This window comes from Micropterus salmoides, unplaced genomic scaffold (genome assembly GCF_014851395.1).
Source record: "Micropterus salmoides isolate LMB-PRFRI ecotype aquatic unplaced genomic scaffold, ASM1485139v1 Ms_hic_scaffold_6, whole genome shotgun sequence".
In the NCBI taxonomy this organism is placed as follows: Eukaryota; Metazoa; Chordata; class Actinopteri; order Centrarchiformes; family Centrarchidae; genus Micropterus; species Micropterus salmoides.
The window spans coordinates 30,080,446-30,095,410 of record NW_024044348.1 but is presented as its reverse complement, the minus strand read 5'-3'; the positions used below and the strand labels follow the sequence as shown (position 1 = coordinate 30,095,410).

Sequence of the window (14,965 nt, the reverse complement as noted above, 5' to 3'; positions counted from 1 at the left end):
ATGTTATCCATCTGCCTAATAAAAGAATTGCGTTCAAGTTCTCGGACCATGAATCCTTTTTGGCACAACTGCTCATTCCATTTGCTTAACTGTTGTCAGAAGAGTCTGTACGGAGGCCATGATGCTAATATAAACCTAGTATATGCTGTTCTCAAAAGAACTTCAGTGAATGTGCTCACGCGTACAAACACACAAGAAAATGTGCGGTCTTGCTCTATATGCACAGAGGAGACTGAAATGAATGATGGAGAGCAGGTTGCTTCATTAATAGCCCGCTGTTGGACAGCCCCTGATTACCAACTGTGTTTTCTACCTTCAATTTGTTTTAACCTTTTCAAACATACAGAGGCTCATTTCATTTTAATCAAAATTGATGAGATGGCATGGAATCAATTAAGTCACATTGGTGCAGCGCTTACAACAGTGACTCCTTCCCTATACCCACAGCTCCCGCTCTCCTCTTAGGTCCCGCTCCCCTCCATCCTCCCTCTTTACTCTGCATGGCTGTTGTATATTGCTGTATCCATTTCAGCTGTGCCTGGGGGGTGATCCTGTCGCAGTAGATTGTGGGAGATATGTGTTGGTAATCCGATTTGGTCTCCTCAGGACCAGAATGAGTGAGCAGCCTCTTATTGTGGACCAAAGCTGGACACAGGACTTGTACGGATGGGGGACTCTCTGTGCCAGGCTGGAAGGAAAGGTCAGAAGCAACATGCCTTGCTGTTAAATTGATGTGTCAATTTAACGTGAAGCCTGGTTTTCTCAAGCAAAATGAGGAGGTTGCTGGTTGAGTTCCACTCCATATGTTTTACCTGTTGTGTTGATGCGTTTGACTGATACGGAGTTAATATTGTAGGTACTGTGAAAAGTTTCTCAATACAGTCTAAATTTTTACATTTTAATGAAAACAGTCTATGCACTTAGCCCAAGATGCAAGTTTTACCTGAATGCCTACAAAAACACAATACAATCGCTGATTCCCAGTGCAATAGTTCAACAGACAATTTTTATAAAATGTGAAAAGTAACTTTATTAGCGCAAGGATATTTTAGGAATATTATGTAAGAGGAAGAGTAAGAGGTTATTTTGGCTTTATGTTCCTATAGAATAGACCTTCCTGGTTATAACAACAGGATACCTGGGTGTGTATATACACTCCTGTGACCCCTCCTTTGTCCTGCTTCATGAACATGGATGTTCAGCTTTAAACATTAAACACAGTGTGCATTAACATTAGCCTACAGGTTGGAGAAGTGCGGGCTGGCGAGGACTATTGAGTGAGCACACGGTGAGGAAATGTTACATACCGTTAAATGTATTCACTCCTATACCTCACACATGACTGAAACAATCACCTTGATCGGTAATGTACGAGCATGCTTAGAACTGAGTGAAATATTCCAACCCAAGATCCCTTGTTCTTCATGGCTCAATCGTCCAATGGAAATATTCTAGATGCCATTTAAATCATTTTATACACGTCTTCCTTTATTTCAGCATGACATGCTGGGTATTTTCTGAATTTCAACTATGCTTGGCAGCATGATATACCTTTGTAAAGAAGGACCCACTGCTTTGTCCTGCTTACGGAGCCGATATGGCTTCTATCCAGCTGCTCAGTGCAGCAAGAGTTCATTTAACTCTGATGGGTGTTCTATAGATGCTGCCATGGTGTGTATTTGTACACGTTTGATGCGACACACAAACACACAACACACACATTTGCACCACCCTTTATTCCAGCAGGCTTCGGCCTGGCAAGCTGTCTCCTTCAGCTCTTCAGGGAGTTCCTCCAAACCTCATTGTTACGTTTCCTTATCGCACCAGATGACACCTTGTTGATTTTCTCTCTCCTATTATTCTCACAGGAAGGTGATTGTTCCTTATTTCCTGCGTGATGGTTTATAGAAACAGTGAAGGTCCTGGTGAGGGCAAGATTTGGAGAACTGTATGAAACCTCAGTGGTCCAATGGCGGTAACAGCAGCCTAGGTTTGTTTTCTTGCTCAATGTTTTGGGTGTTTCACATCTCTGTGTCCAGATGTCTTTATGGATGACGGGCAACAACTTTTCCTGTGTAACAGTTGAGAATGGGTCAGTGTAAGGTTGTGGAAAAGACATTTCTTTTACTTGTCAGTGAGACTGACTAAATATGGGGTTGAAGTGTTTATACGCTCCAAACAAACCCCAACTCATCCCTCTACACTCTGTGGGACAAGGAAAAAACACGTTAAATCACTGTGAACAATGTTTCTCTTTATTTCTCGGAAACAAGTGGCAGAAAGTATGATGTGTTAAAGGGTTTATGACTGTGCAACAATATGTCATATGCAACAGTAACATTTGAGAAAATTAGAAATGTTAGTATGCCTCTTAGAGGAGATGTAAGTGTGGTCTGAATCTAATCTTTAGTTTGAAGGGTACTTGACTTCAATCAATCACAGCCTTTGGTTTTTCTTTTTTTAAGCACCCTCACAGTCCAAACAGCCTCTTGCTGTCAAGCCTCCCCTTTTCTGCCCCCTAATTACTGCCCATCATTCAAGCTCAACTTGTGTGTACCCCCTATTGTGGTCTTCATTAACCAGTGGCTTGGAGATTGAATGGGTGTGACCTACTGAAAGATAAAACTCTTTGATATAGATAAAGGAGACTTCAAAAATCCTGGTTATTAGTTTAAGCATTTTGAAGACAATGGCACCACATTCCCCAGATATGTTGTCTGCTGCTCAGAAATGTTGCTCTCTGTGACTGGACATCTGACTCACACTGCTCTTTCTTCATTGAATGTATATGGTGTATAGGGAAAGATTAAAATTGCTGAGGGGCTTAAATCTTTGCAGATCTTAGTAAAGCCCAGAGAGATAAGCTTAATGGTGCTTCTCTTTTCATGAGGCCTTTAGAGATTTAAATCAGAGAGTTTTAATTGGGTACAGAACAAACCCACTTCAACTTTATTACCATGACCTGATTATCATGTGGTATGGACCTCATATTGTAATTCTACTATATTAGAAATGCACATTTTTTTTGTTTGTAAGGAAGAAGGTCATCGGTGTCAGAATGTAATTTTTTTAATGAAAAATCGATGTGTAATGGCAAACTGAAATTGTGTGGTCACCTAAATACTCAGAAAAGGTGGGTGAAAGGTTGCAATAGTGTGTGGCTGGGGTGGGAGGTAATATAGGTGATTCAAAGAAGTAGCAGTGCACGTTTACACAAGTTAGTACGGAGGCAAAAAAAGACGGAAAGGAACAGATGCAGAGGTCGTTGCTGTGACCAGAACCAGATACACAGGTTAATTTCAGAGAGTCATACTGTGACTGCTGAGAGCCTGTGTCTTTTTTCATTAGCGTCTCATCCTCAGGTCAACATGAGAGAGCCTGGACATTAAAAAAAGAGAACGGAGGGCTCATGAATTGTACCCAGCCAGGGATCCAGGACAATTGAGGTAAAAGGTGATGGGTGATATCACTTTGCCTTGAGCAGTCCTGTACACTTCTACGGGTGCAGCATGATGGTCCAGGTTACAGGGTCAGTTCCTACTTGTTGCCTATTCTCAACATGTCACCTACTATATGCACCTGCTTTACATCTGTAAGTCACTTCTGAGGGACACTTTCCATCAAACTGTGCTATTGTACATTACTTTGAAAATTTGCCATGAAATGTTAAGAAACCTACAGAAAAGTATATATGATGTTGACACAAAACATTTGGTGATTGTTGGCTGGAGATACCTCACAATACAAAACAAAGTGCAAAAAATAGAACTAATTCAGGAGAAAACAACAGTAATAACACATTATCCTTCCTTGTTACCTGTTCCTTTGCTTTACCATCGCTACAGTTATTCAATCTTCACAAACAAAATCCTCAAAACCAGCCCAATTAGGGTTTTATAAAACAAGCACTGGAGAGCAAAGGGGACATTCATTGACTTTAATGGGATGAACTGATCAACCATATCTAATAGAAATCATTGCCACTGGCAAAAGCTGCTCTAAAATCGAATTACACATGGAACACAATGCTTTTATGGCTTCTTAGAAAACTGTAATTCAATCTGTTTAGAACAGAGAAGAAACAGATAAAGTCCAAATTAAAACATTAAAAAAGTTTAGTTGTATGGGAAATTCAAGTACTAATATGAAGCTGAAGGTAAAGTGACCTTACCTCTCTTGTGAAATGTTCAATCCAAGCGCCAGTCTGAAAAGCAAAGACATGATCTGCCTTTTAACCCTGCTCTAGACATGGAAATCAAATAAATAAACTGCCCGTAGCTTATAAAGTTCAAGGCTTTCTGAACAGAATATTTGATTTATAGCAAAGGTAAGGGGTCATATTATGTTCCACTCAACATGGATTAATCTTAAAACCACTCCGCTCCCGACTGATTGTTGTACTGACAAGTCAGAAGCAGATGCACAAGTTTATGGGAACTTGAGCTCCGACAAAAAGCGGTGATGCCAAGTCGACATCAAACTGGAGAGAAAGTGTTCAATTATAAAATATCACGTGGAAGAGAGAGAGGATTTAAAAGCTCGCATTTTATATCGTCCCTGCTGGAGAAGGCGAGTCTTATAGTTCCTTCAGAATGGGCAGTCTACCCTCAGATGCATCTGGACAACAGCAGCATCGGGTCATGGAGAGGTGTCCCTAGTTTAACCAAGTAGGAACCAAGAGGAAAGCCTTTCAGATGCAGACCTTTAAATTGCTTTAGTAACGATGACATATTCGAATAACCATGTATCTTTCTCATTGTCCTTATGTGTCCTTGAGTAATGTTTTTAGGTAATTGTTTGATTGATTAGACTGTTTAGCGCACAATGCGCTCAATGCGCGCGGTGACAGAGAGAAATTCGCTGTGAAGTACCTTTCACTTGACGCCTTGCTGTGCATGATACTACAGATAAAATGCTTTATCTTAATGTTGTACTCGTAAAAGTAGCACGCAGACATTGGATATGTCTGCTATGGGAAGAATAATGGTACCTATTCCTTCTTGGCAGTCGTAACCCCACAATGTGCGTAACTGTACTTAAACTTTACGCACTAACACAAAACTTTTCAAACTATCTGTTTCTCTTCCCCCTTTCCAGCCCATGTAGGCGGAGGTGTGAGCTGTTGTTTCGGTGGAGACCGCTCGCTTCTTTGGTTTTTGTCAGCGGGATTGCCGTCCTTATCCAAGCGCACCGACTCAGACCATCTGCTCCGCCAGAACCCGCAGGGGGCCGTGAGAGCACCGGGCCAGCGTGGGCTTCGTACGCACCGCAGAGAAGATGAATATCCAGGTTCTGCCAGAACACAAGCTCTCGTCGGTGGCCCCGCTGAAACAGTGCAATGTGGAGAAAAAAGACGTAGAACTGATACTGGTGAAGGACCAGAATGGCGTCCAGTACACCAGTTCCTCCATCATTCCCACCCCTGGCCACCGCGCAGGTCCTCCCGGATCCGAGGACGATCGGGAAACTTGGGGCAAAAAAATAGACTTTCTCCTGTCGGTCATTGGCTTCGCGGTGGACCTGGCCAATGTTTGGAGATTTCCTTACTTGTGCTACAAAAATGGAGGAGGTGAGTAAACCATGTGATCGTTTAACTCGCGTATATGCTTCAAAATTTAGAAGAGGTCACAAAACTTATCATAACACAAATCCTTGTAGTGAGTAACTTAATAATAAACTGTATGGCTTTACTAAGCCGTTAAAGTAAACCCCCACAGTAAAAATAATTGTCATTTTTTCCTCATTAATGGCCCGTATCTTCTTTTATTTGAGGGTCAGGTGCCAGAGCTGTTCTATTTTCTATGTTCAAACGTTTCAGAAATGTGTTTAAACCTTCTAACAAACGCGAACACTACAGCATGCTGCTTTAGATTAGATTGGAGTTGTTCTAATTTTAGTTCCTTTAATCTCCTTCAATTGACTTTTTAATAGTCCCAGGTGTCTTAAGGGGGGAAGTGCATTTAGCTTTCATGATGAAGGAAATACCTAATTTCATCAAAGCATGCACATGGAAAAGGAGACTGTGTAAAACGTCTACAACCTGACTGTATCTTATGAGACTGTTCAAGAGTTGATGAAAAGTGACAATATCTCCTGCCAAATTCATGATTCATTAGAAACTGTTGAATATACAGTTTAAATATCCTGTAAGATTTATCTGAAAATACAAACACTGGAAATACAAGTGTCCAGCAGTGGTTACATAGCAAGTGTGGATGCAAAATAACCATAACAACAGGTTGTTTTAGATGGTATTTTAAATTTTTTTTGTTCCAGTGTTTCAGAAAAAGAGGTAAAACTGTCTTAAACTACTTAACATTGTTACCTTAAAATTGCTTTAATATTGTGCCAATTTCAGTTCTGTAAATCCATTAATATTTCATGAGAAAGGGGTATTAGCTTACATGATGAAAAACATGTCTCCTTCCATAAAGGCATGTACAAGTGGAAAGCCACTTTAGCTCTAAAACTGACACGTAATGTTTTGTCTGATCCATGAAATATTTTGGCCTCCGCTTGCAGATTATATGGGTCTCTGCTCTATCAAGTTTAAAAATATACTGTAATGTTTATTTGGTCTTTCATGGATTCCATGTTCTCATGTCAGGACATCACATTCCAGTGAAGAAAAAACTACTCATCCCAGAATTGACCAAATAAAAGTGCAAAATGATGGAAAGAAAGCATTAATGCACAGATAAGATGTGTATAAACGCTATTCGAACATTTAAAAACAACTGTCTGAGCTCAGGTTTACTCAGTAAGTCTGAATACGAGGGTAACAGATTGCCAACTTGCACTGCTTTCAAATCCATTAAACACCAAAGCTGCACTGTAGTGAGAGAGGAAAAATACAGTTTGTGTGGTTGAATTGACAAAGGACTGTTTTAAAAACAGTTGTTTTACTTGTGCTCACTGGAAGGCCCTGTCCTCTGTTTGCCTCCATGTCCTTTCACATGCTCAGTGCCCCAAAGGGTCAGCTCCACCACTGGCCTGTCAATTGACCCTGAGGAAAGCATATTCATTATTGTAGGTAATGTGTCATTTATGATGTAAAGAACAATTCAATTATGAGAGGTAATTTACTTGTTGTGGATGTTCTACTGAGGCACAGCATGAAAATAGCTGTGAGCCTTCCTGCTTGTATGCACTGTGTTATTCTTCCAACGATGTCAAAACCCCCAACTACCACTTTTTTACCTTTTCTTTTTTTATTTCTTTATTTCTTTATTATTTACAAACTAAACGCAACACTAGCAGGGAATTAACAGAAAAATTATAAAAAATGTATACCCTAAAATGAAATTATTTATCTTCCCAGGTGCTTTTTTGATCCCCTACATTCTTTTCTTGGTCATTGCGGGGATGCCATTGTTCTACATGGAACTTGCCTTGGGCCAGTATAACAGGGAAGGGGCAGCTACAGTTTGGAAAATATGCCCTGTTTTTAAAGGTAAGCTTTAACACACACACACACACACACACACACACACACACACACACACGTGTTAACCTGCATGTCCATATATTTCAGCCTTTCTCTAACCTGTGCTACATACAGCTCGTTCATGTTCTCTTTTTGCTTCTCTTCACTGTCTTGCCCTTTCATCTCATCTCTTTGTTTTTGCCCTTTCCCCCTCTGTCACATCGTCTCTTTCTCTGTTTCACCTCTTCGTATTTTCTGATCTCTCTCTGCTTGTACTTGCAACCTTATACCCCTGTCTATGTTTTTACAAATGTCGATTTCAAATGAGTGAAGCAAAACCAATCCAAGCTAGTGTCCATGGCATGCCGAGGAACACAGTTGGGGTCAATTTAATTGCACGTCAGTCAATTCAATTCAGAAGCAAAACCAAAAATCTCAAATTAAACAGGATCTGTTACATACAATTATTATTACAGAGAAAGCTTTGAGCACATTATAAAAAAACACTGATGGACATAGATTTATGTTGTGTAAACTTTAAACTAAAGCTTACACTGAGTTGGTGTTGGTTAATTCTAGCACCTGGGCTTTGCAAGTGTGATTTCTTTCCCAGTGAAATGGCCTTTACTGTAAAACCAAACCTTCAAAAAGCTCTGACTATCCTTAGCATGGTAGGATTTTAGATTATGACCCGCAATGAACACTGTCATTTACAATGTCATTTTGTGTACAATGCAGTGTATCAGTACAGCGTGTACTGATAAATACATGTAGGTACAAGGGAACAAGATGTAAAGTCAGGGAATAAGGAGTAAGAATCTGGCAACTGACACCTTTCTGTTATGACAAGGGTTCAGTATGATCATTATTGAGCAACAAAGCTAGACGTTTGGGGGATGATGGGGTAATGAGTACTGCAGCATTTTATAAATCTGCGGATTTATTTCAAATTTACCATATACTACTTAGATACACTGGAAGGGTACATACGATAACATAAAAAAGATTAGGCAAACTACATAATTCCTAGTACATAGTGTGTTTTTACTTAAACTGAGGTGCAGGGAAAAGAGTATTATCAGGAACATAATGTAGGCCTATATCCTAGGTTACTGTATATGTTGCAAAGTATCCCCATTTACAGTATGGAGTACAACATTGTACTTATGGCGGACTTTAGAAGGCTGATGTGGTTTGTGTTACATGGACTGATGCTGGTTCACAGGTAGCTATTCATTGTTTCAGAGTACAGCAATTACAAAAGATTTAAGAGTAATTAGACAAAATCATGATTAAAATATGATACGACAATGGGTCATTTCATAACTTTCAAACTCAGCACATCTCTTCTAAAGGTAAACTGACTTCCAACTATGCAGGCCTAATGCCAAAACCACCGGCAATAGCTATACAAAACAACTCTACAGTGTCAAGACCTGACTTTATCTTTGAAGTCCCTTATTGAACAGATTGTTATTTGGTACAGAATGTTTCAAATACTGTCTGTACTATTGAATCTGCACCAGTCATTGCTTTTGTTGGCTTCAGAGCTGAGGAGGCTTTGTTTTTTCCTAACTAAAATGAGGTGGGTGATGGGTTTATGGCGTCTGTTTTCATGTCAGGACGCCACATTCCAGTGAAGAAAGAACAATTCATCCCAGAATTGACCAAATAAAAGTGCAAAATGATGGAAAGGAAGCATTAATGCACAGCGCATGTGTATAAACGCTATTTCAAATTTGTAAAGGTTTGACAAATGATGACATGAATGGGCCCTCCACTACACCGCTGAGGGAAAGATATGTGTACATCATGGTGATGATAACATGAGGAAGTGGTGCACATCAGCAATTTACAAAATCGTACAGAACTTTACCAAAGAAGGCTTTTTTAAATAAAAAAAGGTATATAACAGCTAACGATTCTTAGAGATGCGGCATTTGTTGATGAATGTTTGACTAATATCATCAATGCTTTGACCTTTCAATCTGTAACTGCACATTTCACTAGCAAAGACCACACAATCGACAGGTACGATTAAATGATTTATTGATGATTGAAACAGAAGAGGTACGAGGCTTGCAGTTGCTGAATAGACATTCGAAGCGTTGTGGGAAAGCTACGATAGGGAAATCTGCCGTAACACGACGGACCCCCTTATAACCCTATGGAGAGGAAGAAGGAGATCAGGAGGCAGGACAGAGAAAGGGGTGGTGGCGAGGGATGCAGAATGCGAGAGTGAAGAAGAGGAGCTGGGACGTGTGGGTATTTATGGAAATGCTGGTGATGACGTGGTTGATGTGTGGTCCCACTCCTGAAACTCTGCTTATTAGCTCCACATCAGTAATGTTGGAATGCATGTATGTTTTGATACAAATTATTTGGAAACGACTGACATTATGAAACCTATGAACAGCAGAGAATCCAGTCGTCATAAAAGACAGTGTGTATTAAGTGAATTTACTCTGGAGTGATATTCCTCTCTAAACTAGTGGCGTGCAGAGATGCTCACAAGTCTTTGAGCCAGAGCCTAACCCTAGCCCTAACCTTCCCCTGTAACCTTACATGAACAACAATAAACCAGTAACCTAGTATTAATTAATGTGATGGCAGTCAGAGGTAACCTTACCAGAAGTAAGGAAGGCCTTGAAAGAACTAGATCCAAAAAAATCATCAGGTCCAGACAAATTGGAACCATATTTTCTAAAAATAGCTGCAGATTTGATAGCCAATCCAGTTACATATTTAATTAACCTTTCTTTAGCCAAGAATCAAGTACCAGCCATCTGGAAATCTGCCAATGTTCTCCCCCTTCACAAAGGTGGTGATCCTGCAAATATAAATAACTATAGGCCTATTTCTAAATTTCCAGTATTAGCTAAATTAATGGAATCAGTCAACAGCATGCAATTAAAAGACTAATTAACCCTAATTAATTAATTAATAACAATATTCTGAATGAATTTCAATCCGGTTTCAGGAAACAACATAGTACAATAACAGCTGTTTCAAAAGTTGTCAAAACCTTGGACTTGGACAGCACTGTGCAGCACTGTTTATTGATTTGTCAAAAGCTTTTGACACAGTGGACCATAAAGTACTCCTTCAAAGACTCACCTCTATTGGACTATCAGAACAAGCAGTGGGATGGTTCAACAGTTACCTATCAGGGAGAACACAATGTGTGCAAGTAGACGGCCTCACTTCTGCCTCCCTAAATATTTCAAAAGGGGTGCCTCAAGGCTCAGTCCTTGGGCCTCTTCTTTTTATCATTTATACAAACAACCTCTGCAATAATATAAAAAATACAAACTATCATTACTATGCTGATGACACTGTTCTCTATTGTTCTGGGTCCACATTAGGTCAAGCAATCACAAATTTACAGTCCGCTTTTAACATCTTGCAACATAATCTGGCTACTTTAAAATTGGTTCTAAACTCTAAAAAAAACTAAAGTCATGACTTTCACTCTGGGAAAATCAACTAAAAACAATGTCGCCATCATTTGTACACTTTCTGGTACAGAAATTGAAGAAGTGTCACATTATAAATACTTGGGCATTACCATTGACCAATCACTGTCTTTTACATTGCATGTCCAAGATCTGGTTAAAAAACTGAAATTGAAGTTAGAGTGAAGTTTTTTTAGAATCAAGTCCTGTTTATCTTTTGAAGCGAAAAAACAACTTGTAAATGCAACATTCTTGTCTGTCTTGGACTATGGTGATATTTTATACATGCATTCAACCTCCCAGTGTCTTCATGCTTTGGACACCGTGTTTCATGGAGCCTTCAGATTCATCACAAACTTAAAATCTCTCACTCATCACTGTTTGCTGTATTCTCGGATTGGGTGGTTCTCCCTCTCCATTCGGCGTTGGATGCATTGGCATCTTTTTATTTATAAGGCAGTATTAGGACTTCTTCCTCCTTATCCAAACACTTACATCCTCCCAAGGCCTGCAGGGACATATCACCTGCGCTCACAGGTTTTTATTGACTGTCCCTAAAGCCCGCACTGACTTTGGCAAAAAGGGTTTTAATTTTGCAGCACCATCTGCATGGAATCAGCTTCAGAATGAACTACAGTTGAAGGAGTTGGTCTCACTTTATTCTTTTAAAGGGCAGTCTGTCTGTCACTGTTTTTAAATTGATTGAGGATTATTTTTTAATTTTTAAAAAAAATGTCATTGTTGTTTGAATATGATGAGTGAAAGTGTGTCTATATATTTACCTGTAAGTGTCTCTGTATCTATTTGTAACCGCACTGCTGCCACTTGCCAGGACACTCTTGTAAAAGAGATTTTTAATCTCAAGGAGTTTTTTTATCCTGGATAAATAAAGGTTTGAATGAATGAAGAGGGAATTAAATGATTATGTTAATCGACTATCACAAGTTAAGCAAGAAAATAAACGCTCCTTGAACTTTTCATAGCGAATGACAGTCAGAGTTAACCTCAGGAAGATTGTAGCTAATGTTAGATGGCCAATGCTGAGCTAAACATGTTTACTAACCTCAGGTTACTAACCTATTTTGCGTTCAGCGCTTCTTTGTTTGTGCCTTGTTGTATAAAGTTTTAAAGCCAAAGTTTATGATGAATGGCACAGCAGCTGCCAGCGTTTGTTGTCCTCTCTCACGTGTGGCCATGCGCAGCGGATACTATATGTTACGTAGGTGTAGGTAACGGAGGGAGGAGAATAACAGTAAGTTCATCAGATGTTTTCTAAAAAATCAAAGTAAATAAAAAATAAACATTGTTTACGAGTCCCGCACCTCGAGTTCGAGTCAAGTCTGAAGTATTTTGAGGACGAGTCTCAAGTCAAATCTGAAGTCACTGTGTGTGCGACTTAAATCGGACTTGAGTCAGAGTCTCAAACTCGAGTCCCCATCTCTGGTGGTATGTAATACAAAAACTTTTTATTCATAATCATTAGCACAGCGTGAGAGTAAATCATTGTTCTTCCTCACTAATAACCCTGTGTTCCTCAGGTGTGGGCTACACAGTGATCATCATAGCCCTGTATGTTGGCTTCTACTACAATGTCATCATTGCCTGGTCCCTCTACTACCTGTTCTCCTCCATGACCAATGAGCTGCCATGGCTCAAATGTGGCAACAGCTGGAATAGTCCGAACTGCACCGACCCCAAATCCATCAACGGATCCCTCCTCGGCAATGGAACGTCTTACGCCAAGTACAAGATCACCCCAGCAGCAGAGTACTATGAGTGAGTCATTTCTGAAATTAATAATGAAATTCATCAGTGTAGATTATTGCATGATTTACATTACATGAGACATTAAATTAAAACATAACCACTTCATGGTAACCTGACATTCTTCTTTTTTACCTGACTTGTTCAAGCTACAACAGCTAAATAATATCTTGTACATCACTACTTTTCATTTTCAACAAAACACAGTGGATCAAAAGCAGTGCGTGACCCACAGTGTAATTTCTTTTTCTGTCTCTCATGCAACTCTCTCTGGCAACGCTGTTCAGACATGTAGACTGAATCTCTTCTGGGATAATTTAAAAATCAAAAGTCAAAGTATTTGGTAAATGTCAAAATGGAGTGATCTTAATCACTGGATGGATAGATGCTACTATTTAAATATTTTGATTAAAGTATTTTCAAGATTGCAAAAAGACCAAAGCTTTGGCCACTGTCTTAACAACACCGTTCATTGTCTATTTGCGGATGTTTCATTTGGACACTGAAAGAACTGATACAATTTGGCTGAGTCAGTATACTGACTGCAGTCCAACCAACAATAAACAGCGTAACGTGGAAGTGATGATTTCTTGTTTTGGGAGTGCTGTCTGATGTCTGGTGTATTCCCATGAAACAAGTGAACCACTGTCCACGTGACCAGTCACTGGAACGTGAGTAGAGGACTCCAAAATTACTCAGCCATAAATGTTTGCACTATAAAAGGTGTATACATAAAAAGTTCAAATGCACTCTTTGAAGTGCATGAAAAAAGCTCCATCTGTTTATACTTCAAAGACAGCCAGTTCTTCCTCAGCTTCTGTGAAGACTGACTGTGTAGCCCAGAGGAAGTCTGTGAAGTGACTTGGACAGTACAAGGGACACATGCTAGGCGTGACGCACAGAATATATTGAGCATGCATCGTGGCAAATAGTCGAGCTTGTTAAAGTTCCACTCCCATTCTGCTGGGCTGCACTGTCTCCTACAATATGTTTATTTAACCAGTATCCCTGGATATCTCTCAACTTCCAGGAATCCTCAAACTTGATATATTATGAATAAGTAAACACTTTACATGAGGAGGTCAGCATTCGCATGAAAGCTCCAGACTTTCAAAAAAGTGATGCAGTATATCATATGAGTAGATGTGGTCCATGAAATCATAAGGCAAACTATATATGTCCTTATGGACTATTGCATTTCACTCATAGGGGAAAAAAAATCAGTAGATGTGCACAGGAAGACTGACAACAATAGGGTACTTCAAGACAGATCTTGCAAGGAGTTAGACTCTGTAGGGGACAATAAATCCTCCTGCTTACAGCTAGCTTTGAGCACAGGAGCAATGCCAAAGCACAGCATGAGAGTGAGGCCAACTGAGTCAACAATTCTCTTGCTTCACCTCTTACACTCTTCTAAACCCTCAAAGCCTATTGAACCTACTGTCTCCAATTATCATGAGCGGAGTTTACAGCAAAATTCGGCAGTAAAACAAAGCAATTGTAAAAATGGAACATTATTTTAGACTTTGTTTACACCCGAGCTGGTGTACTTTGCTGGTGGTGGGGTTTAGGCTCATTAACTGATGGTTCTTAATACAATATAATGTATTACTATGAAGCTCATATTTTAGTTGATTTATTATTGAAGACTTACCAGTCATTCATGATCACACATAACCACAATTTGTGTGATCAAAAAGTTTATGTGATATTGTACAGGCAATTTCATTGATTTGCAGAGCATAACACAGCAACATTGCGTAGTAAATAGTTGCTTATTTACACATCCAGCAACATTAGCATTTATTTGGAGTAGTGTTTATGGCCACCTGATGAATGAACGTACAATATTCACTTTCATTTTAGTTTTCACCCTTCACTGAGAGAAATTTTTAGTTGCTAAATGCATCACTATGTTCACCAGGTAGTTGCTAAGTTTTTTTCCATTTGGAGCTAGGCAGGTAATGTACAGTGAGGTTTCTCAGAGCTTTTTCGCTGAAAAAAACTGCCTGATACATGTAAGAGAGTAAACCAAACAGTAAATTGGGGGCTGTAAAACCAAAATGATGAGCTAAAATTCTCTGTAGAGCTGAGGGGAACGGCAGAGTCTGGCGATAATTCTCTGTGGGTTCCTCATTACAGTCATACCTTTCATATGCATGTAGTCATGTCATACATTTTGGAAAGAATGAACATTACCATTATTAAACATGACTATGACAAACAATGAAAACATACTTAACATACAGAAGGATAGAATGTATCAACACTGTATCAACAAAACCTTATAAAGACAGGGTACTCGCTAAGTATTTCAAAA

At 39.5% G+C, this 14,965-nt stretch overlaps 1 protein-coding gene and 1 long non-coding RNA gene across 3 annotated transcripts in view; one reads left to right on the top strand and one right to left on the bottom strand.

Annotated features, from left to right (window-relative positions):
• Positions 1-1,717: 1,717 nt before the first annotated feature.
• LOC119890373 lies at positions 1,718-4,401 on the bottom strand. Its single transcript, XR_005442226.1, has 2 exons — positions 4,172-4,401; positions 1,718-2,071 (listed from the first exon to the last, which is right to left on the bottom strand). It is a non-coding gene; the product is annotated as an uncharacterized LOC119890373 (long non-coding RNA).
• Positions 4,402-4,562: 161 nt separating this feature from the next.
• slc6a2 (solute carrier family 6 member 2) overlaps positions 4,563-14,965 on the top strand; it is a 30,998-nt gene continuing 20,595 nt past the window's right edge. The window contains exons 1-4 of one of the 2 annotated variants that reach the window (XM_038701621.1): positions 4,563-4,667; positions 5,098-5,569; positions 7,322-7,453; positions 12,420-12,657. In XM_038701621.1, coding sequence (XP_038557549.1) covers positions 5,278-5,569; positions 7,322-7,453; positions 12,420-12,657 — 662 coding nt within the window. In that variant the 5' untranslated portion in view covers positions 4,563-4,667; positions 5,098-5,277. Of the gene's footprint in view, positions 4,668-4,864; positions 4,987-5,097; positions 5,570-7,321; positions 7,454-12,419; positions 12,658-14,965 lie in introns of those variants that run through there. The other variant, XM_038701622.1, reaches the window with a different exon arrangement.